Raw genomic sequence first — 25,185 nt, forward strand, 5'->3', positions numbered from 1 at the left:
AACCGTTCAGCAAAAACACCACTAGGCAATCACCTCCCTCTGTATGCATCATATGTAAAAATCTAGTGTAGATAGGATGCTCAATTCAATCCACTTCACACTTTTGAGTACTCAGTGAAAGTCAAGTGAGTTCTAAAATTTACACAACATCTCAAAGTGAATTTACTGATACTCACCACCATGCAACACAGAGGCCAGAACCACCATAGCAATGCTAGTCCAATTAGCAGAAGAATGGTGAATATGGCAATGATTACAGCTGTCCCATCGGACTGAAAAGGAAGCAGAAGTTAGTAGGTTTAATTTTAATGCAATTTAAGCATCACAAAGATTGCAAATATGTTTGTTGCATTGAATTTAAATCCAGATCACTTTAAGTTGTCAAGTTATTGCAGGGAAAAAAACCCAGAAGAACTTGACTGAAAAGAAATGATTCCTAAAATGGTGCTACAGACTTAACATTTAGAAAAGCAAACTTGAGAAAGAATGAAAAATGCAAAGAGTGAGAAAAGAACAGGGGGCCTTTTATAAAAATCACAATGGTTATGGTGAGTTTGCTACAATTATTTTTTTCCCCAATGCTTCAATGAAACAGAACTTCCTGTCTGTCAGAGCACAAAACAGAACATGCTGAACAAAACTTCTCTCACCTTTGAAGGAAAGATGATTATAGTCGCTACAACAATTAGCAGTTAGGTGCAGACAACTTTCTGCGAGAATGGTTTCTGAGACAGTCACAGAGTCATAGAAGTGTTTATGGGGCAAAAGGAAGCCATTTGGTCCACCATATCTGCATAGTCTCTCTTTGTATTTTAATGTAGTGCCAATCTCCTGCCTTTTCCCCATAATTCTGATTAATGTTTCTATCCAAAAAAATCATCCAAAGCCACACTGAAGGCAGTGAATTCCATACCTTAACTGCTTGCTGCGAGAGAAAAAAAATTCTCACTTTGCAGTTACTTCTCTTGCACAACAGTTTAAAATCAAGGAGAATGGCTGGGAAAGAAAGACTTGCATTTAAATAACATCTAAGCCAACGAAGTGCTTCTGGAAATGTAGTAATATTTTCATCGAGGAAACACAACTGCCTGAATGCAGAAATGTCTTCACAGTGTCCAAGTTAGCAAACAAAAAAACCCCAAAGAACTGCAGGGGTTGGAAATCAGAAGAAACAATAACAGAAATTGCCGGAAAAACTCAGTGGGTCTGGCAGCATCAGTTCTGAAGAAGGGGCACTGGACCCAAAATGTTAACTCTGCTTTCTCTCCATGGATGCTGAAGACCTACCGTGTTTTTCCAGCAACTTCTGTTTTTGTTTCCAAGTTAGCAGGCACCTGTAGCTAATGAGCCCCAAAAGCTGTGAAGTGCATGTCAACCAAGTTCCTGGCACATGCAGCTTCGTCTTTACGTTTGTCTGTCATGTCTTAAACCTTTACCCTTCAGTCTTGGTAAAGAATGCAAATAAACTGAGGTACTTTTCAATATAAGCAACTTCAGTCAAACCTTCAAGCAAATTACAATGTGTCTCTTGTCAATGGACAAGCTATTCTTTACGTTTGCAAACTATTACAATGGATATTCCTTTTTTAGTGAAAATTCTGACAGAAATTTGACAATAAATCAGTTAAAATTCAATGGAAATACTGTTATGTACTCTTTTGAAAGGAAAATACAGTCAATGTCCAGTACAGTGGTGAAGGGTACATTGTGAATTTGGATACAAGGCAGAGGTCTGAAATTGTTGAAAAAATGTGAATAAGAAGACATTTAATTGAAAGACATAATGTGTGCCATGATCATGAGATTAATGAGGTGTCATAAACCCATCTAGCCATTATCACCTCATCTCAGCAGTATTCATGGTAATTATCACAAAATTAATGATAATTAGCCTCAGATGTTTGTACAAACACATCTGGATAAGGAAAGTTGTTCTGCAGTATTGAAATGATGGGTAAGAGTGATGTGTTACAAGATTGATGTAAAGTTGGAATGAATACAAATGATGTGGCAATTGCAAGCCAAGATCTGACATGACTCGGGTGTATAAGACTCTGTAAGAATGACTCAAGGACAAGAGCAAGCTGAGATTGTTTACATGCATTCTCAGTGACACTGAAGAAATAGCTGGAAAGACAGTGGATGCGATCAGTGATCCCAAACTAGATTCAAATGGGGAGAAGTGGCTTGTAAGATAGCAGGCAGAAAGAACACCCATGACAGGACCTGTTGTGAGGAGATGGGAGAAAAATTCAATAGACTGAATGGACAGAGTTTCTGGCTAGTAATGGCTGGCCCAACAGATTCGAGAGGTGACGTGAGATCCAACAATTCAAGATGTCTGCAGAGATAACGTCTACAGATGAAGCTGCAGCTAATACCTATGCCCTGGCATGAAAGCTTGCTTGGAGGAAGTGAATAACATACCTGAGGTGGAATTGTTCTGTACGATTTGGCCTGATCCCACCCCTGGCAGCCAAATCTTGAGGATTTAAGCAACACAGGTATCGAGTGATCCTCCTGTCAGCCTATAAGGCGGCAGTAAACCACAAGCTAATTCTGTTGGTGACTGAGGGGTCCAGGAAACTTGGACTTGATCTTGTGAGTAAGGACTCCCTATCAAAAACTGTAGAAGAGCAATAATAAGGCATGGACGATAAGGGCGATACTCAAGGGCTTGTTTTACCAAATGTTTTCTGGATCAGGAGGCACTGAGTTCAAAAAAGATGCAGGAGGAAAACTGTCCATCTAATCCCCTGCCCCCACAACCAGTCCTGAGATCCTGAGGACAAGTGGTGAAAACATAGAGGTCCAATCGGGCAAAGGAATACCACTCATAAAATCCAGCCTCTGAACCAAGCCATCATGAATTTCAAGGAGAATTTCAGAGCAGATAGCTTCTCCAGGAAAGTGCATCACCCCCCCAAATTTACCACTTACAATCATTTGAACCTTTTTACATTGAAGGATATAATGCACCTTGTCAAAACAAGCTGGAAGTCAAGAGCCAAACCCTTCTCAGCTCCAAACAAGGACGGTGAGGAAGAGGATGATGAAGAATTTCTTGGCATTGGTGAAACAGAGGTGGAGGTCCCTGCAGCTAACCTTCAGGACCAGTTGGGTAAACAGCTCACACTCCTGAATGGGTCATCAGTGTGGAATGAGATGGAAGTAGCACTGCTCACAGATGAGGAACTCCCACATCAAACACAGAGAATGAGAAGATGGGTCTGAGCTAGAGCCCAAAGAGAACATGGGTACAGTGTTGGTGACTTTGCTTTCCAACTGCCTGGCCTAGTTGGCAGCCCAGGACACTACAAAACTCATTCAGATACCCAACCCAGGGAAAGAATACAAGCTGACATCAAGAAGGAAAAATAACACATGATCAGGTATAGAAGAAATTAACTTACATTTTAAATATGAATTGAAACTGGAATATAGTGTAATGTATTGTTCATTTTTAGATAGTTAAATTCATACAGTATTTCCAATAAATTATCATCTTAAGTTATTGGTGTATTTTAGAGATAAATTAAATTATATTTTAAATATTGTAGTCAATTATTATTTTAAAATAAAACTCATGTTTTTTTTACTAAAAACTGAAAGAACTGCAGATTCTGTAAATCAGAGACGAAAATAGAAATTGTTCATAAAGCTCAGCAGATCTGGCAGCAGCTGTGGAGAGAAATCAGAGGTAACTTTTCAGGTCTGTGACCCTTCTGAGATGCTGCCAGACCTGCTGAGCTTTTTCAGCAAATTCTATTTTCGTCTCTGATTTACAGCATCTGCAGTTCTTTTAATTAAACACCGATCTCAAAGTCTAATAGATTGCATTACACAATAGTGGATCTGTGGGCAGATGATCCCATACAGAAAAATGAGAAGTAAGAAACACGAGACAACATTTGGAATTACTGAAAAAGCTTAGCAGGTATGGCAGCATCTCAGAAGGGTTTAGACCTGAAAAGTTACCTCTGATTTCTCTCCACAGATGCTGCCAGACCTGCTGAGCTTTTCCAGTAATTCCAAATGTTGTCTCGTTTCTTACTTCTCATTTTTCTGAATGGGATCATCTGCCTATACATCAACTATTGTATACTGCAATCTGTTAGATCTTGAGATCTGCATTATAACTGAATTAATTATCCTACATGATCCATAATGGGAGGAGTGCCAAAGTTATATTTCGTGGGCTAGGACTGACACACAAAACACCCTTATTCAGCTTGAATAGGCTGACTGTCCTTGTTCACTGGGGAAAAGAAAGAATTTGAGCAGGAAGCTGTATTTCTGACTCTGATTTTAACGCCCGATCCTTTAAAATGGGACAGATCTTAACAATCAGGTAACGCCAACATTTGAATTTCATTCGGATTGAAGGCTTTTAAATTGGATGTGTGAATTGAACAATTGTCTCTCTCCTGTTGAGGACGATCAGAGGTGTCTGGATTCCTGAGTTTCTGGTGAATTTGTTGTGAAGTTATCTCAACAGACTGGGTGTTTTATGCTGACTCCAACTGACTCACCCAAGTAAAGGAAGTAAAGATATTTTGATGTATACGCTTATACAGTGACTGCAGAAAATTACCTACAGAACTTCCTTAACGTGACAGCATTTCTTATTCATGAATGTTACTCATTTCAGGTCTGAAAACATTAGTTCCTGTTCACTGTGTTCTGCAGACACAACTGCTCACCACTATGACTTCAACCAAAGTGATGTGCATTTCAAGAGTAATGGTGAATTTCATACAATGATGGCATCAATGGAAAACCCCATCTCATGATTCATAAGCAGCTGTGCTGTAAGATTATACTGCTCAAAAATTGTAGAAAGCAAACCATGGTGGGAAGTATGGTAAGCACCCAGAAAAGATACAAGTAGATACATTAAGAAAGGTAGTCAGTTTAGAGATTCTCTTGAACAGCCCTGTTTAATTAAGGATGGAGGCCAGCTTTCAAATATGGGAAGTACGATCAGTGGAGCCCATGCCTGGCCATGTTCAAAATGTGGGTGAGAGACCAGTAGAAGTATCAGGAGTAAACTGGAGCCACCTTTGATAGGAGGGGAGTGGCTGTCGTTGTATCAGGGACGTCTGCAGTAGAAGCATCAGTCTCGACTAATGTTAAGCATGAGAATCGGGAATGACTGACAGGAAGTGATTAAAATCCTTAATTATGGTGCAACATGAACTTCTTGCAGTAAGTTACCATGCTCCTCAAATGCTGTTGACCTGTGTAATGCACAAAAAATATACCTCCCTCAATGAAAACGGTCTTTTATTAAGGCTTTGACTGCCTACCTGCTTTTTGGAAGAGCATAGACCATAGTCATCCAGGTCAGCCTCCTACAAATCTGCCCAAAGCCCAGCCAAAACGCTGCCTCTAGATTTCCAGATACCCGACCTCCAAAACTGTTTCCACAACACTGGGAAAATCTCATCCAATGTGTCCATGTTTAAGGACCAATCTTTTGCATATATCATCCTCTCAAAAGACATCTGCTAGTCTGGATATTTTCTTCTGAACTGAATCCCCTCGGGGCCTTCTCCTTCCAAATATCAAAGCTCAACCTAATAACCTCTTCAGCAATAAGCTTACCAGATAGCTTCACCACTCATTTAGGTTGTCACGTGATTTCTCGGAAATGCTGTTTCAACTCCCCTGCTAAATAGATAAGATTCTGGTACTTCACAACTCGTCTGCCTGAATGTTAAAACTCAAGTTCCCAAATAATCAGGTATTCTAACATTTCATCATGCTGTGAGAATGTGAGGGTCACCACAGACTCGCATAACACTACATAATCCAGTGGCTCAGTCAGGGAACAGTGCTGATATGCAATTTTTTATGAGTTACAAAGTGGGAACCAACTGTTCTTGGATCAGAAAGGGAAAGATGCTATCAATTTACAGAACATCTAAATGTCTCCAAGTCCTTGCCTTCATTGTTAAGATTACTCAAGAGAAGAATAATGAGCACACAATTAACTTGGAACAAAGAATCGATTGAGAGGGAAGCAACATTTTTAGTCACATGGTATCCTTGTCCTTGAAATCACAATATGACATTACCAAAGAACAGTCCAAGGGCAAATTTACTGAATTAAGGAAGGGGCTTCAAGAATGATTCCCTTATTTCTCAAACCGGGGAGGATAGTTTATAGCTTTCATAACCATATTTTCTTGTTAATATGCATGCCGACCAGTGCAACAGCAAATAGCAAGCTGTGGTGTGACACTGTAGAAGGACACCTTTTCTAATATTACTGTTACAGATCCAAGCAAAATATGGTACCAAATTATCCCAATCCAACAGTCTCATCATGAAGAGTCAGAAAGTGTGGCGCTGGAAAAGCACAGCAGGTTAGGCAGCATCTGAGCAGCAGGCAGAATTGATGTTTTGGGTAGATGCCCTTCATCAGGAATGAGGAGGGGGAAGGGAGCTGAAAGATAAATAGGAAGGTGGGGGTAGGGCAGGGGGAAAAGCAATTGGTGGATATAGGTTTGGGGGTAATTGTGATAGGTCAGTGGGAGGGAGGAGCGGATAGGTGGGAAGATAGGACAGGTCAAGAGGACAGTGCGGAGTTGAAAGGTTGGATCTGGGATGAGGTAGGGGCAGGGGAGATTTGGAAACTAGTAAAGTCGATGTTGGTGCTGTGTGGTTGAAGAGTCCCCAAGGTGAAAGATGAGGCTTTCTTCCTCCAGGTGGCAGGTAGCTTTGATTTGGCAGTGGACCTGCATGCCCTTGGCAGCATGGCAGGGGGGAGTTGAAGTGGTTAGCCATGGGGCAGTGGGTTTGTTTGGTGCGTGTGTCCCAGAGATATTCCCTGAAACGCTCCATGAGTTGGCATCCTGTCTCCCCGAAGTAGAGGAGACCACATTGAGAGCAACGGACACAGTAAATGAGGTAGGTGGATGTGCAGGAAAATCTCTGCTGGATGTGAAAAGATCCTTTGGGGCCTTGGACAGAGGTGAGGGGGAGGCATGGGCACAGGCTTTACACCTTTCGCGGTGGGAAGGGAAGGTGTTGGGTGTGGAGGATGGATTGGTTGGGGGGGGGCGGGAGTCACGGACAGAATGGTCTCTACAGAATGTAGATAGGGGTAGGGAGGGAAATCTATCTTTGATGGTGGGGTCTGACTGTAAGTGGTGGAAATGGCAGAGAATAATGCGCTGTATCCAGAGATTAGTGAGGTGGAAGGTGAGGACCAGGGGGTTCTACCCTTGTTGGGGTTGGAGGGATGGAATTTGAGGACAGAGGTGCAGGAAGTGGAGCATCATGAAGAACTGTTTGAGGGCATATACAAGATCAATCAAATGTCATGACTAATGTCATTTAGCAAGTCTAAAACACATTCTCAACTTTGGTGACACAAATCAGAATCAGGCACTCAAGATAGCCAAAGCCCAGTCACTTGCTGCAAATGGTGTCAGATATAAAGAAACAATAGCTGCACCAGTAAGTACTTTCTATATTTTTCATGACCTCAGGACTTCCCAGATCATTTTACTGAGTAATTAAACACTCTTAAAGTGTAACCACATTGACAACACAGGGAATAAAATCTAAATCTATGCAGGTCCAACTATGTTTTATTTTTATCTATTTGAATATGTTTTGCTGAATGGGATTGATACCAAGCACCACTGTATCAGGCACATATTATAAAATGTGTGAGACTCGCCCACCTATGCAAAGGGATGTCTGTTTCCCTTTAAGATAACAAAGTCCAACAGTTTTGGAATGTGTTAGTCAGCTTCAGAAGTGTCCCGCACTCTCACAAGTCCTTCTGGATCTGCTGAAATACATGACATATGCTCCAGATAATAGTTTTTTGATCATCTCAGTGAATTTTTGTGGCTTTGATGAAGAAAATTGGAGAATGCGCTAAGTTATGAAAAAGGGGGTTTAATATCATGCCCTACATAGTGCGTGGATTTGGCTGCTAAATACAGCTGTGCCCTATTGAGTTCAAAAAGTTTACAGTGTAAAATAAATAGACGCTCAGATCATGGCGAATTTAATTACTTGGTGAAGGAACCACTCCCACTAAACAGGATTGTTACATAACTTTATGTACACTATAGGTTCAAAAACTGTTTATAATGATTACGTCCCACTTGTGCAAAATCTTCAGGATGTTTTTGAAACTAGACTTTAATCATGAAATAAAACAAATTATTGGAGATTACAGATTAAAAACAAAAGATACGGCCACCACAAGGTCTAGCCTGTCTGAAAATGGACATATTCAGGAAGCTTTTGTATTAAATACTGTTTTTAATTAACCAATTATTTTAAACAAAAATACAATATGAGGTAGCAATTAATTTTCAATTCCTATTCAGGCTGCAAGTCAGAAAGTATGAAGAAATATTTGCGTTTTTCTCTTCAGTAATAGAGGATTAATCATACTTACAAATATGATGGAATACAAAATGTTTGCCGTCCCCAGCTAACTCCACCTAAAGTTGTTCAATTTGCCAACAGGCTCAGTTTTCACACTGCAAAAGGTTACACTGCTGATCCAAGTGTAGAAGATGGTGCAACTTCAATGAACTACTGCTCCAAATGAACGATCAGCAGAAAAGGTGCTCATCAATGAAGTTCAAAAACATCTTTTTACAAAAAGATTCAGCAGTGTGGATTTTGCCACATTCCCGTGTTAGTTATAAGGGATTGTCAGTAACAGCAATGTCAGCAAACAGATTAATTAGCCAATCACAATGAGGAAATCCCATACACATCAAACCAGGTTATAACAAGTACTGAATCTCCCTCAGAGTCATTCCTACTTGCTGTGATACGGCTTACAGCTATCTCTATGAACCTGCAAATCAAATCTGGTTCTCATTCTAAAGTATACTTTCTGAAGGAGGGAATCAAAAGTTGTAAGTGTTTCTCCTTCCTCTACAATTGCGTTCCCTCACTCACAATTCCCCCACTGGTGGAAATGTGTCTCAATATCTACCCAGTGACTCCCCCTCAGAGGGTTGGGCAGCATCTGTGGAGAGAAATCAGAGTCAACCTTTCGGGTCCAGCGGCCCTTCCTCAGATGGTATTGGAGGCAATTCAAAAGCGATTCACTAGGTTGACTCATGGGATGAAGGGATTGCCTCATTAAGAAAACAAAACAGGTTCAACCTTTATTTGTTAGAGATCTTATTGAAACACTGAAAAGGTTCTGAGAAAAGTCATTGAGTGGAGGGTCGGTGCACCGGACGGTCAGGGAGCGATGGAGTCAGTGCACTGGAGGGTCAGAGAGTGGGTGGCACGGTGGTTAGCACTGCTACCTCACAGCACCAGAGACCCAGGTTCAATTCCCGCCTCAGGCAATTGTCTGTGTGGAGTTTGCACATTCTCCCAGTGTCTGCGTGGGTTTCCTCCAGGTGCTTCGGTTTCCTCCCACAGTCCGAAAATGTGCAGGGAGGTGAATTGGCCATGCTAAATTGCCCGTAGTGTTAGGTGAAGGGGTAAATGTAGGGGGGTGGGTTGCTCTTCGGAGGGTCGGTGTAGACTTGTTGGGCCGAACTAGCTTCAGTCAGAAATACCATCTGGACGATCCATCTCAGCCTCCTGCTGAGGTTCCCAGAAACATGAAAACTGGACTTCAGCCAATAATCCACATGATATCCAGAATCAGCTGATAGAATGAGAGGAAATGGGTTCCAACAACATGTTAGCTGTTCCACAAAATACTTGTGCTCAGAACTGGACAAGTCCCTAGCCGAACTGTGCCAGTACAACACAGACTGGCAACTACAGGTATGTTCTGTCCACACAAAGCAGAGAAAATCTAAATTGGATTACTTCCATCCCATCTGTTTAATTATCACTGACAGTACTGCCAAGCATCAAGTCAGCATTTGACTGAGTATGGCATCAATGAGCCGAGCAATATTGGAGTCAGTGAGAAGTGGGAGTGGTGAGTTGGGAGGAGGGGGAGAAAGAGATACTGTCCATGTATAGGTTGTAAATTTCCCTTTTAATGCTACATAGTGTCTTCATTTTAAATCTAAGTCAATACAGTGGTTATTCTGATGTAAAGTTACAGATCTCTTGGTCAGATATTGTGTTCTCAGACAGCTTCTTTATTCATCGTCTTTCTCATGTATGACAAAGTGAGAAAGCAATGGATTGGCAGGAAATGTGCACTACGTATGTTGGGGGGTAAAATCCAACTATTGTAAGGATGGAAAATGTACAACAATGTATGTGATTTTAGAAGGTAGCCAATGCATTATTGTCACTTTGAGCATTTGTCATAGTTTTATTTTACCCTCAGATTTACATGAACAATGCTATGAAATATTATCAATGTTGAGCTGGATAAAAACTTTACATTATTCTGACCCACTAACCAATTCAAATTTCGCAGGTAAGAAAAGCCCATTTGATCTCAACATTGGCCATTTGAATTAAATCAAGTCAATGATAAAAGAGAGTTCAGGATTCTGATGGAAGGTCATCGACCTGAAACATGATTGATGATTTTAACCCTGTGTAAGTGAATTGGTTTTGATCTAATTAAAATGTTGTTCCCTGTTTCTCCCTCCACTGACTTATAAAGTCATACAGTACAGAGCACACAAAGGGAAACAGCGAACATAATCCCAAACTAGTACCATCTGCCTGCTCCTAGCCCCATAACCCTCCAAAACTTTCCTATTCGTGTATCTATCCAAATGCCTTGTAAACTTTGTAATTGTACCCACTTCCACCACCTTCTCAGGAAGTTCACTCCACATGCAAACCACCTTCTGTGTAAAAAAAAACTTGTCTTTCGTGTCTTTTTTTAAATCTCTTTCCTCTCATCTTTAAAAATGCCCCCTAGTCTTGAAATTCCCCATCCTGGGGAAAAGCCAACTACCATTAGTTCTATCTATACCCCTCATTATTTTATGAACTTCTATCTGGTCGCCTCTCAACCTCCTGTGCTCTAGTGAAAAACATCCCAGCCTATCCAGCCTTTCGTTACAACTCAAACCTTCCAAAACTGGCAACATTGTGGTAATCTCTTCTGAATTCTCTCCAGCTTGATAATATCCTTCCAATAAATGGTAACCAGAACTGGACACACTATCCCAGTATTCTGTACAACCTCAAAGGCCTGAGCAATGAAGGCAAGTGTGCCAAATGCCTTTTTAACTATCCTGTCTATATGTGACGCAAACCTCTAAGAATTATGTATCTGAGCCCCTTGGTTCATCTATCCTAGAACAATACCCAAGTCCTTAGTATTAATTGTGTAAGCCTTATCCTTGTTTGATGTACCAAAATGCAATACCTTGCATTTATCCAGATTGAATGCCATCTGCCATTTTTCAGACCCATTTGATCAAGATCCTTTTGCAATCTTAGAAAACCTTCTACACAGTCGACTGTGCCAACAATTTTGGTGTCGTCTACAAACGTATTATCCATGCCTTCTATATTCATATCCAAATCATTTATATAAATGACAAACAAAAGAGGACCCAGAATCGATCCCTGCAAATCGATCCCTCTCTGTCTCCTGCCATTAAGCCAATTATGTATAATTGGCAAGTGCATCCTGAATCCCATGTGATCTAACTTTACTAATTAGTCTATCATGTGAAACATTGCCCAAGACTTTACCAAAATCCAATAAACAGCATCTACTGCACTGCCATCAATAGCTTTTTTGGTAACCTCCTCAAAAAAACTCAAGTTTGTGAGACATGATAGTCCTCAGACAAAACCATGATGACTATCCCAAATCAATTTTTTTCCTTCTCTAAATGTCCATAAATCCTAAATTTTATAACCATCTTCAACAATTTACCCAAACCGAAGTCAGACTCATCAGGTCTATGGTTGCCTGGTTTCTCCTTTCAACCTTTCTTAAGCAAAGGCACAACATTAGTCACCCTCCAGTCATCAGGCACCTCACCTGTAGTTATAGGTGATGCAAATATTTCTGCAAGGGGTCTTCCAATTTCTTCCCTTACTTCCCACAATGTTCTGGGGTACATTAGATCAGGTCCAGGAGATTTATCCACCTTTACATTCTTTATACTTCCTGAACTTCCTCTTCTCTAATGTGAACTGTTTTAAAAATATTAAAGTTTATTCCTCTGCATTCTCTAGACTTCATTTCTTTGTCCACAGTAATAACAGACAGGAAATATTCATTTAGTATCTCTTCCATCTACTGGGGATCAACACAAAGATGAACTCCTTGACCTGTAACAGACCTTAATCTCTCTCTAGTTAACCTCTCTTTGGAGAATCTCTTTGGATTATTCAAAACCTAATCAGCCAATGCTATCTCATATCCCCTCTTCGCCTTCCTGATTTCTTTCCTAAGAATGCCCCTACACTCTATATTGATTAGGAGATTCAACTGAACCAAATTGTGTATATCTAAAATAAGGTTCTCTTTTTTTACTCAACGTCTTGTGCATTTCCAGCATTATCTTCTTCAATTTTCAACAGTATTTTGATTTTAAGTTAAGGTTCTGTTGAAGGCTTCATACATAACCAATAACTAGTCTGTCCTCTTTATGTTAATAGATCTGTCACGCATGTCCTACATCTTGTCCATATTAAAACAAAAATTGATTTGAATCCAATTTGATTGAGTCTAAATTCTCAACTATTTTCAGCCAACTATTTTCAAACTGGTCAGTTATGCATTAGTTAAATAACAATCAATAGCACCAAAATGACAGTTAAATGTGGAGGAGAAAATTACTGCAGATGCTGGAATCTGTACAGAAAATATAAAATCCTGGAAACCATAGCGGGTTAGGCAATAAGCATGCAGGGAGAGCAAGCTAACATATGGAGTCTACATGACTCTTCATCAGAGCTCTGATGATGATCTGAAGCGTTCTAGATGCATGACAAATTCATGGATTTAACAGTCTATCCTGTTCCATGAAAGTATGGAGTAAAATGTGGGTAAGATTGATTTCATTATCTGGCTTTTATAAATTTAGTATGCGCGCAATTCTATCCCTCAAAAAGTAAAAGATTATTATACAATGTCACATCACTCGCATGCTTTAAGAGCTAACAAACCTATGATTAGCATTTTGTTAGGAGCTAAAATTGGTCCAAGTAATTTTTACATTTATTATTTATTATGCTAATACGACATCTGATTTTAATGTACATTTTAACAGATAAAGACAAGCAGCAAATAGTATTCATTTGAGTATTATACTGACGTTAAGTTGTATTGCCACATTGTGAAATTAAACAGCTAAGCTGTGATAATATTTTGAATATGAAGTTTTGAAGTTGTGTTTTATTTCACACATATAGTGTTGATTTCTGCTTGAATGGCCTGAATAAATAAATAAATTTCTTTACTTACACAAGTTGTGGCAGTGATGGTGACTGAACTGGAGATGAATGACTGCCCACTATTCAAACTCACTGATACAGCCATTGATCTGCAATAGAAAATTATGCACATAATCAAAAGAAATGAATTATTTCTAGTATTTTCATAATCTAGCAAGGTGCATATCTAATATATCAGTTAGCAAGCTTTAGATATTACAAATATTGCTAAATAAATGCACATTGTTCATTATTTCTATATGTTTCTGTCATAGAATATAATTATCATATAAAGATCTCATCCAAATAATGCATCGTCAATATTCTCTTATACCTGTTAGGACCATTTCACAGATGATACAGTAAACCTTGATGTTTGGAGGATGCATCTTCAGAGGTTTGTCAGTTATTTAGATTTCATAATGGACTGTGATTTATTTTTTGTTTTCCATTACAGATAAGTGATAATACTATCATTGGTGCTATCCAGCACCATTATGCACATATAATGCATTGACAAGGTAAAATACATTGGGCTAGAAGCCCATTGCAGGGATCACAATTTCCAACCTGCCCATTCGAACCATAATGCAGGTAGTCTACAAACACATTTCAGTTCCTCAATGGTAACATTGAGGTGAACAGGGCCTATGCTACTGCCTGTCTGAACGCAGAGTACAGAGGTGAAGAGCAGACACTGAGGGAATGTGGTGCAGACGGACTTCTCTTCTTAAAGGCAGGCTGTCCAAAGGGAAGGGGCACTGAATTATGGAAGGCTGCTGACTGCTGCTGCTAATCTGGGCAAGGGAACTGGAACCGTCAGGGCTAAAAGGAGATCAGACTCAATCAAGTGAGATGGGTGGACGGAACTTGTATTCTTCTCACTTCTATCTTAAGAGGGAATGTGGACAGGTCACAAATCCCACTGCCAAAACCTAGACTGACCAATCTCATTGAACGTAGAATGTTATAGCGCAGCACAGGCCCTTTGGTCCTCAATGTTGCGCCGACCTGTGGAACCAATCTGATCACTATCCACAACTCCACCGACCTTAGCGTCATCTGCAAATTTACTAACCCATCCTTCTATGGCCTCATCTAGGTCATTTATAAAAATAACAAACAGCAGTGGCCCATCTCTGCATTCAAATTTCTTATTACATTGTCATTAAAAAGATTAATATTTTTTTTAAAGGAAACAATTAGGTTGACTTGACAATGTGTGGAGAAAGAAGATTAAGTTTTGGGCAGTTGGGGCCATTCAGCACGGATTTGTACAACTTAATTAAATTATTTAAAGACGTCACAGGCTGGATTTTTGCCAAGTTGGACCATCTTGGAACTCCTTTAAAAATAGGCAGCATCCAGTTCTGGGGTTCCCAACCCCATTCTTGTTTCCAGTCATTTCTGCCAGGACAGGCTTATTGTGAAAGGAGTGAGCTTGCATGCAGCACACCTGCCCTTGCCAGCTTCATCGTGGGCAGTTCGATATCTCCTGACAATTTTATTGGAATTGGGCCTTTCTGTAATTACATGTGGTTCATGGCCTCTCAGGGGAGTTCTTACGTGGGTGAGAAACAGGCAGTGAGAAACCTCTTCAAAGAAAAAGCAGGCTATTAGAAGGCAATATAATCAAGAGAAAGTGTTTTGACAACATCATGCCCTTTATGCTCATGAATGCTAATAACTCAAACTCTCACCCGGCCACTGATCCCTACATAACATCCTCAGGACAACCCATGCTCCATCATATCTCATGTCTCAGCGTATTACGCCATTTGCTACATTTTTATTTTCAATGATAAGTGATTTGGAGATGAACACAAGATTATCAATGCTTGCAGATAACAATAAGAAAGTACACATAGCCAATTTGAGAAAGAACCCAAAAGGCTGCAGCTGGTTAGAATAGAGGAGCCAGCGAGAATGCAGATCAAAAGCAAGCAAAACATGTGAGCATTTGCAAAGGAAGAATAGAAAATTGTAGGGAGAACAGAGTGAGATTTGAAGGCTAGCTCCAGTTACAGTGTTCAAAACTATGCCTTCATTCTTAAAATTCAAAACCAAATTCGTGTCACAGGCATGAGAAGGCTCGCTCTCTGAGCTGCTGTCCTGGCTTCTGAAAAAGTGATTTGAGGTCCGATTATACGTTTACACACACATTATATGATCCTTACCCAACACACACATTATATGATCCTTACCCTGAACCCACTAAATTGGTGGAAGCTATTGAAGTGTCATGCCCAGCAATGTATCTATCACTTTATATTCATTCCTATTTGCAAAGTAAAGTTTTACAGCCTAGAGAAAATTTCAATGTCAGTGTTAAGATGCAACGTGATGGTGTTGCACTTTTGACATTAATACAAGAATTAAACAAGGGAAACGTATACCAGTAACAATACTTAATGTACAGCCTACACCTAGAACTAGAAACACATTCCAGGCTTACAAGAGATTGACACAAGTAAAGAATGGAAAATTCCTCCGAGCTGTACAAGAAAAGTGACCCTGCTTGAAAGCACTTTGCAAAATGTAGGAGGGTCACTCCACAACTAGAGTTAATTGTTCTTCCTTCTTGTTCTTAAGCATTAAAATACCGAACAGTTACATCAATAGTAAGTGATTTGGAAATTACAGAACATTTGATTTTGTTGTGCAGTACGAGTAAGTTGAGGCATACCATATGTGAGTGCCATAGATGTGACATGCACAGGAGGTGGGGGAGCAAATAAACTTTGAAACCAAGATTTCCAAAGCTTCCCAGTAATTTGTTTTTTGGTGGGGGAATTTCTGCCCTCGATCAATTGTTATTATTAGTAAACTACTCCAAACCTTGCACCCATGAGACTACCACAACAGTAAAAAGCAAATCAAATGGACCCTGAGGCTGAATTCTAAGGGCAGGGATGCGTGGAGGGGTCCACACTGCTGGTACTCTTTCACCCTCACCCTTACCCAGAAAAACAACTTTAGGGTTGGGGGTGGTGGCCATAATGATCACGTGCACCTTGCAACCTTAAAAAGTCAAAGGTCGGACCTTGCCTCATCCGTCAGAGAGGGTAAGAGAGTTCAATTCAAGGTCAGTTTTGGCGGTAGGGCATGCAGTGACAAACAGACGCTAAGACCTCTGGTATGTGGAGGAAGGCAGGATAGGTCAACTTAAAGTTCACAGCCCTCCCTGAAGGAGGGACCAACCATTTCCCCTCCCCTCCTCTGAGCCCATCGGTTTAACAACATTCTCACGCACCTACCCATACAAACCAGATTACAGGATAATATTAGGGCCAATTGGCCTGCTAAGCAAATTCAGTTGTTCATTTTGTTTTTTTTTTAAATTGGGTGGATTTGTCCACTTATTTTACCCATTCCACTGAAGACATGCCCAGAAAGAATGATAAAATCCAACTTTTTGTTTGTCCAACAATTGCTATATATTCTATACCATATTAAGAATACGTGATCAATTTGAAAATTAGTACTTTTTTGATTAATGAAAAACTGCTAATTCTAAAATGTGACCATGTTTCTATTTAATTTGTAACGCATGTATTCTGCATATGTAATCTCTCTCTACTTGAAATGGCGAGGTTATGAACTTATTCAGAACCTATTCAATTATGGGCAGTTAAAATTGGATCTAATTTTTTTTTCCTGAACTTTAAGTTTATTTGAGTGCATTTTCCAAAGGAAGAACATGAACTACTATTAAGTTAGTGTCAAGTGGGCTATAGTCAAGAAACTCACTGAGAGGAATAACAGGAGTATAATTTTGAGTTAAGGTTCAAACATATTGACACTGAAATACGGGAAACAATCGTGCATTCTGTCTCTCAATAAGAATTTGGGGTGTCCTCATTCACTGAAAATGGAAAATCATTTTAAATTACAATTTCCTGTGTTTTTTTGTTTGAAATAAAAATATCTTAATCATTTAGACTACAATTAGAAAGATGAATTTAGTTATGTACTATTTATTTATGTTATGTCAAGTGAAACAATTCTCCAAGTCTTTATTACAGATGTAAGCTCTATCAATTTTAACAATAAACTGTGTTATCTGTAGAAACTTGTTACATGAAAAGACAATATTCTAATACAAACATCTCCAACTAGTCTTGGTTAAGTAAATACATGGGACACTGTGGAATGGATCTGATAGGTGCCCTATCCATCGGCTGGTGAGAGCCAGTGAAAGTTTCATATTGATTCTCTTCAGGAAATCCCACTGATTTAAATTGCAATCGTTTCCTTTTGTACTGGTTCTTCAGCACAAATGTCCCCACAGTTTCAAAGACCCAGCACTCAAATTGTATGCATTATGCAATGAAAATTACCTCACCTACCCTTCATCACCATCAATGCAGAGTTGAACTGTCAATGGGGGATGGGGATTGAGTGTGGACAAGGGGTTATATCACCAAGAAATAGTAGCATTTCAGAAATCTGTCAAGATCCTGCTCCCTTCAGTTTCTATGTTTGAAGGTACACAGAAAGTCCCAGTGAAGACGTCAAGTATATCATTTGATTACACAAAGAGGAAATTGGACCTGAAATTTAACCCAGTTTTCTAATTTCTATATCCAGCATATGGGTTTCTGCAGCTAGGGTCAACAAAGTAGGATTATTGCCAGCAGAACTGGCGGCCCTCTGAAATGGACAGACTGGAAAGACCTTAAACACAAACTGTACAGCTGTTTCTTATCTAGGTGAAAGGTGTTGGGTAATAAGACTTGTTCTGACTGTGAGAGTTCTTTGCTTTACTGGGGATTTCCAGCATGAAAGAAATAATCTTTGCTCCCTCAACTCTTTTCACATTGACTTCCACTTCCCTATAGCATGCAAACAACTTATGCATTGACTTCAGATGAGTAACATCTTGTCATTGAGGACTCTGGGTCTGTACTTGATGGAGTTTAGAAGGATGAGGGAGGATCTCTTTGAAACTTGTAGAATACTAAGAGGTCTAGAAGGAGTTCCTCTGCATGCCACACATTTCCAAACCAGAATAGTGTATCACAGCGTCTTCTTGGATGTAGGCCCAAAATCCTTCCCTAACAGCACAATGGATTTATTCTCTACCCCCAAACACTGTAATGGTTCAAGGAGACAGTCTACCACCTTTTCTACTGGAGAAGATGCTTGCAGTAGTAGGAGGGACTAGGACCTGAGGGCAGAGCCTCAAGGTGAAGGGACGATCATTATGGACAGACACGAAGAGGGATTTCTTCAACCAGATGGTGGTGAATCTGTGGAAGCCAGGTCATTGATGGTATTTAAGACAGAGATAGATAGGTTGCTGATTTGGTAAGAAGATCAAAGGTTATGGGAGAAAACAGGAGAAGGGCTCAAGTCTCCATAGCAGGTTATTGCTAATATCTGGAACAGGACATCCTTCCTACTGAATTACTGGGCCACTGACCATTCATGCCATCATGGTCACTGTTGCCCCCAACTCATTCTAGGATTTCACAATCTCTCAGATCCAAGGGGATCAAAGGTCTATATCTCAGCAGATCAGTTTGCCACCGCAGCTGATTATATCCATTTTGTTGTTGATGAGGTCAGTCAGAGCCACAGGGCTCTCAGGTTTACTGTCATGCCTGGATTCTCACAGATGCAGGACATCTCAGACTGCACATATGCAGTAACCAAGGTAACTCCAGATCAAACAACAGGATTTGTCAGCTGGAATGAGATTCCATGGCAGCAGCGTTCAGCTGTTGTGTGTCCCCCAGATGGTTATCTGTATGTCCATATCAATATCCTGGAAGGTGAATGATGGTTTCATTTTGAACCAGTAACATCCCTCACAGGATTTTGCAGCTTCAAGCAGAGCAAACACAGAACTAGTTGAAGACATGGCGGACCCTCTAAGCATATGACACCGGGTATGAGTGCTACCACTGACCACTATGAAAGGAGCTGGAGTCATTGGTCACAGGATGCCACTTTTTGAATTAAGCTTGGAGTATGATGTGATTTATGTACTTGGATAGATCGGGCTTATGCATCAGCTAGGATCCAGAATGGCCGTACTCTCCTTACTTTCTACAACACTGTGCTACAGAGAGGACTGAAGAAACATGGCAATTGTTCTACAGGAAGATAAAAAGTGGAGGCACAGGAGATGAGAAAGACTCCTGAATGTGGCCAGGGTGTCCGCACGTGACCTGGCCAAAGAATACACAATGGACACCAGAGCTCAGAGAAATTGGGTATGAAGTCTTATACCACGACAATGCTGAACCTACTACCATTACCAGGCCAAACCTAACATAAAGCCCTGTACCAGGCACAGATCTACACCCTAACCCAACTTCACTCATCTTCCACTTGACTCATCTTCCACACTGGTCATACCATATATCATGTCCATTAAGCAAGTGGGAGATAACAATACAGCTGACTGGATTATAGTGGCTTCAAACTTGGAATAAAAATTCTTTCATGAAAGGTGAGTGTCAGTGTCTTGGCCAGCATTGATTGGCCATCCCTCACTACCCTTGAGAAGGTGGTGTTAGGCTGTCTTCTTGAACCATTGCAGTGCTTGGGGGTAGAGAATAAATCCATAGTGCTGTTTGGAAGGGATTCTGGGCCTACCCCAAAGAAGACACAGCTATACACTATTCCGATTTGGAAATGTGCGGCATGCAGAGGAACTTACAGCTGCAAGTTGCAATGTTCCCATGTGTGTGCTACCTTTGTGATCTCTACCATTAGGAGGGACAATGTGGAAGATGCTGGCAAGCAGCATTGGTGAGTTGCTGCAGTATTTTGTACACACAGCTGCCGCTGTGTATAGCCGGCAGAGGGAGAGAGGGAGAGGATGCTTAACCTGGCTGCTGTGGTGCTGATTAAGCTGGCTGCTTTTCTCTGGATGGTGTCAAGCTTCTTTAGCGTTGCTCAAGCTACATTTTTCCAGGACAGTGGAAAACATTCCTTCACACTCCTGAGTTGTGCCTTGTATATTCAGGTCAGGCTCTGGGGAGTCAGAAGCTGAGGTACGCACCTCAGAATTCCCAGTCCCTGACCCACTCTGTAGCCACAGTACTTTTATGCCATATTTATATATGGTTCTGCTTCTGATCAGTACTGGCACCAAGCTATTGGTATTGGGAGGTACAGCTAACTTAACATCAAGGGAATTGGCTAGATTCTCTATATTCCTGAAGAAGGGCTTATGCCCAAAAATTCATTCTCCTGCTCCTTGGATGCTGCCTGACCTGCTGTGCTTTTCCAGCAACACATTTTTCAGCTGTGATCTCCAGCATCTGCAGTCCTCACTTTCTCCTAGTAGATTCTCTAGTAAGACAATTACATTGTTATAAACATCCAAAGTGAATCCCCTTGTGTTTCTAAAGCATTTCTTTTTCCATTACTCCACATTATGCTACCCTTGATTCATTTTATTTCAAAAATATACTTTATTCATAAAAATCTGTACATGCATATACATAAAGATTTATAGATTTAAAGATATACATTGTCACTAATGTAGTTCAATTCTGCACACAGCCTTTACAAATGGAGAACAAACAAACAAACCCAAGGCATTTCTTAAGTGTACAAGACAATATGTGCATATCCAGGGGGGTCCAAAACCTGAACAGACTTCTAGTTAACTTCAGCAGAAGGATGTCAGACAGTGCTCTTTCTCCACTGTGCCTTGGTAGCAGCTGCCGCAAGATTTTGCACATCCCTCAGTACATAGTCCTGGACTTGGCCAGTCTGTAACACGGAGTCAAAATCATTGCCTTGTTCTGAAGACCAAGGAGTTTCGGGCAGACTAATGAGCACCTTTCATCGAGTTGATGGTTCACCAGGTGTAGTCCATGTTTGTCTCGGTATGTGACCTGGGCAACAGGCCGTAGAGCTCAGAGTCCTGCATCACCAAGCTGCAGGAGATAACCTCGACAAAACCCACTGCATCTTTCTCCAGGCTTGCTTTGCAAAGGCACCTTCCAGAAGGAGATGCCTTCTGTCACCCACAGCTGCTCTGAGGGCAGAATGAGGTGGTGCAGACTGGCTGGGTGAACATGAAGGATCTGAGAGGCAGTGCCCTTCTCACCACCAGCCAAGCAAAGTCTCAGCGCTTGGTGAAAAGTTCTGGATGAGGCATTTTGCCAAGTGACTTTGACAATCTGCTCAGGGAACAACATGACAGGATCCACTCTCCTTTCCCCACAGCATCTCAAGGACGCTACACGCTGACCATTTCCTGATGGACTTGTCATTAAAGGTATTTTTCTTCGCAAACATTTCGCCGAAGGACAGGTGACAGGGAACAGTCCAACTGCTTGTAGTATTCAGCAGCAGCAAGGCCAGTCCCATCCTTCGCCATATCGGGGACAGGTAGAACCTCAGTAGGGAGTGACACTTGGTGTTTGTGTTTCCTGATTAAGGGCTTATGCCCAAAATGTTGATTCTCCTGCTCCTTGAACAGCTGTGCTGTTCCAGCATTACACTCTCAACTCTGATCTCCAGCATCTTCTTTCCTCACTTTCTCCTCCTTGGCATTTGCGAATTAAGGGTCCATGTACACCTTGATGCAGCTGCACACAAAGGTGACTGTCAGGATGATGGCAGCATTGGGTACATTCTCTCCCACCCCCTTAATAGAGTGTTGTACACGGTGTGGACACAGGCATTTTGGACTGCCAGATGAAGTGGAAAAAAGATAGTCTGGGTTATTGCAACAGCACACGTTCAGGGAATGGGCCAGACCTGCGTCACATACAACAACAGAGAGAATGCCTCACACCTGATGACCAGGTTTTTACCTGCAATGCTCCCAAAAGCCCAGTTTCTGCTTCTCCTTGGAAACATGCTACTTCCAAGCTTTTGCGCCCCTCCTTGTGCCATCAGAGGAACTAGAGGCAGCGGAGAAGATAGAATGTCATGATTCGTGGAGAGTCAGGGTGTGGACAAGGTATCAATAAGGTGGGAGTGAATGTCAGTATTAGCTGCTCTGATGGAGATGTGAGGAGGAGCGAGAAATAGAGGAATGTGAAGAGCTGCAGGATGTGTCAGTGCTGCACACCAGAATGGTGCGGAAGTCCGACTGGGGTTCAGCACCTGAACCCAATACCCACCTTTCCTACCATTGAGATCTTTGAACATCTTGTGACACTGAATTCCAAGTGAGAGGGAGCCCATTTCTCCTGGATCAGACACCTCCACGTGTGCCTGTTTGGTCTGAACAGCTAGCCTTTTTGTCACAGTCCATAGCGGGATCTCCAGGGAAAAATCAGAAAGTGATCTTCACACACTTTGAAAGCTTCAGGAAACAATCTTTAATGGAGCCATTCTGACCACAGCCAGGATTCCTTTAAATAGAAACCTTTCCACAGACAGATGCAAGTATGTCATCACTCCCATACCCTGTAATAGATCAGGCAAACCAAACTAAAAGGATGCCAAGACCATGGCTGAATTAAACAGCCACACAAAGCCAGCTCCAGTAACAATTAGGTACCTGAACCACAGCTATCCACACGTCAACCATACTGCAGTGTGAAAATATGCACTCAAACGCTTTCACTAAATGCATCCAGCTTGATATCTCTCTCCTCACCTTCTAAAATCTCCTTTACATGTTTACTTTGTTCTTTCAACATGCCTGCACTGGCTCTTTTACAGAGCTAGGGGGAAGTGGGTGCTCCAGATGCTGGAGATTATAGTCAAGATTAGAGTGGTGCTGGAATAGCACAGCAGGTCAGGCAGCATCCGAGGAGCAGGAAAATTGATGTTTTGGGGCAAAAGCCCTTCATCAGGAATGCCTGATCTGCTTTTCCAGCACCACACTAATCTTGACTCTTTTACAGAACTATCTAATTAGTGCCATTCTCCTACTCTTCTCCTGCCCTGCAAACTATGCAACTTTAAGGATATACCCAATTCCCCTTTGTAAGTTCATATTGAATCTGGCTTAACTACCCATACAGGCATTGTGATTCAGATCACAGATTCTAATTGCATGAAAACAATTCTCATCCAAGACATTTTCCTGGTTCTTTTATCAATTACCTTATTTCAGCACATTCTGGTTAATGGCCCTCATGTCATTAGAAAAAATATCCCTTATTATTCTAGCAAAACCCTTTATAAATTTTGAATGCCTTTACTAAATCTCCAATAACTTCCCTTTTGCAAGGGAAACAACCTGCTATTCTGATTTCTCTTCAAATATTTGGTTCTGGGAAAGTTTAAATTTATGAATTCCTCAATACTCAAAAGGTTAAGACTTGTGTATGCAATATTGCAATGAAAACCAATTGCATGGTTTCTTCTTTAAGTAACTGAAGAGCATAAAGAGTGTCATACTGTTGAGTTAAATATTAAACAAGATGTATTTATTGATTCTGTCTTTAAAGTTCAAAGTCTCAAGAGCCAATATACACAGAATGAAATGCCTGGGTGACATCAGTGAAAAGATTTTATGTTCCATTACGCTGTCAAAATGTCAAAGTTAATATCTAACACTTAAAACTGTACATCAATATTGGAAAGACGGCTCATTTTAAAAACAATAAATACTATTCTGCATGGAAAATATAGTCTATCCTTTTTCCAATTTGGAATTAAAAGGAAGTTTAGGGGCGGCACGGTGGCACAGTGGTTAGCACTGTTGCCTCACAGCGCCAGAGACCTGGGTTCAATTCCAGCCTCGGGCGACTGACTGTGTGGAGTTTGCACGTTCTCCCAGTGTCTGCGTGGGTTTCCTCCGGGTGCTCTGGTTTCCTCCCACAGTCCAAAGATGTGCAAGTCAGGTGAATTGGCCATGCTAAATTGCCCGTAGTGTTAGGTGAAGGGGTAAATGTATGGGTGGGTTGCGGGTCGGTGTGGACTTGTTGGGCCGAAGGGCCTGTTTCCACACTGTAATCTAATCTAAGTAAGAGTACACAAAGATAAGGCAGTTGGATAATAAATGGACATTTTCCAAAATACGACAATATTTATACAGGGGCAAAGATGGACTATGCACAAAATGGAAAATTGCACAAAACTACTCTAAAATGAAAGAACCAAGAAACTAAAGTAGGTTTAAAGAGAAAAGGAAAATTTCTAATACATGCAGAAAACAGGAGACCATTGTGACAAGTTAAGAACAGAAAGAGGTAAAAGGTAGATAAGGCCAGAAATGCTAAAGGAAGAATATGAATGGGTCTTAGTAGCAGATTGATAACACACTACCAATTTCCTCCAATACTAAACAGAAAAGCACTTTAGGAAATAAGCTAAGGCATTATGCAGCTTGTTGGCACTGAAAACAAGAGTAGGTAAAAAATAAGCTAAGCAACTACAACTTCCAGGTTTTGCCAAGACAAAGGTTAACAATAGGGTCAATGTCAGCCATGTGTGATATAGAATTTTAGTATTGTGACAATTGGATGTTTCAGGTAATCCATATGCCAACGCAATGAGAGAAGCAAGGGTAGAGCATTGTGAAGCACTAACAGTCATTTTCAGGCAGTCAATAAGGCTCCAACAGACTGCAAACAAAAAAAAGGTTCCTACTGTACCTAATAATAGAGCTATTAGCCAGAATGCAAGGACTGGAAGACTAATGGAGTAAACAGTCAAAAGAAGAATGTGGATTGTGGGTGTAAAACTGGCCTAGTGAAAGGCAATAAACACAGCCCCAGAAGGGACCAATTTTGCTCGGCCAGCCTCATAGAATTTAACTTTTGAGGAGGTGACAGCTCAGACTGATAAGAGTGTGGTGTGAGGGTGGAGGACAGGTATGACAGCACAGCCAAATTTACAAAGGTTTTTGCTTAAGCACTGATCCTGTGAGCTTCAAGGACTGTTGAAAGATGCTTCATAGCTATAAACTAGTATCTATCTATGAGGTAT

The 25,185-nt window shown here is 40.9% G+C and overlaps 1 protein-coding gene across 1 annotated transcript in view; it reads right to left on the bottom strand.

Moving 5' to 3' along the window:
• antxr2a (ANTXR cell adhesion molecule 2a) overlaps window positions 1-25,185 on the bottom strand; it is a 228,839-nt gene that overhangs the window by 103,792 nt on the left and 99,862 nt on the right. The window contains exons 11-12 of the mRNA XM_072592512.1: window positions 13,355-13,433; window positions 177-272 (exon numbers count right to left, since the gene is read on the bottom strand). Of these exons, the coding sequence (XP_072448613.1) occupies window positions 177-272; window positions 13,355-13,433 (175 nt within the window). The remainder of the gene's footprint in view (window positions 1-176; window positions 273-13,354; window positions 13,434-25,185) is intronic.

Source organism: Chiloscyllium punctatum, chromosome 1, assembly GCF_047496795.1.
Source record: "Chiloscyllium punctatum isolate Juve2018m chromosome 1, sChiPun1.3, whole genome shotgun sequence".
Lineage (NCBI taxonomy): Eukaryota > Metazoa > Chordata > Chondrichthyes > Orectolobiformes > Hemiscylliidae > Chiloscyllium > Chiloscyllium punctatum.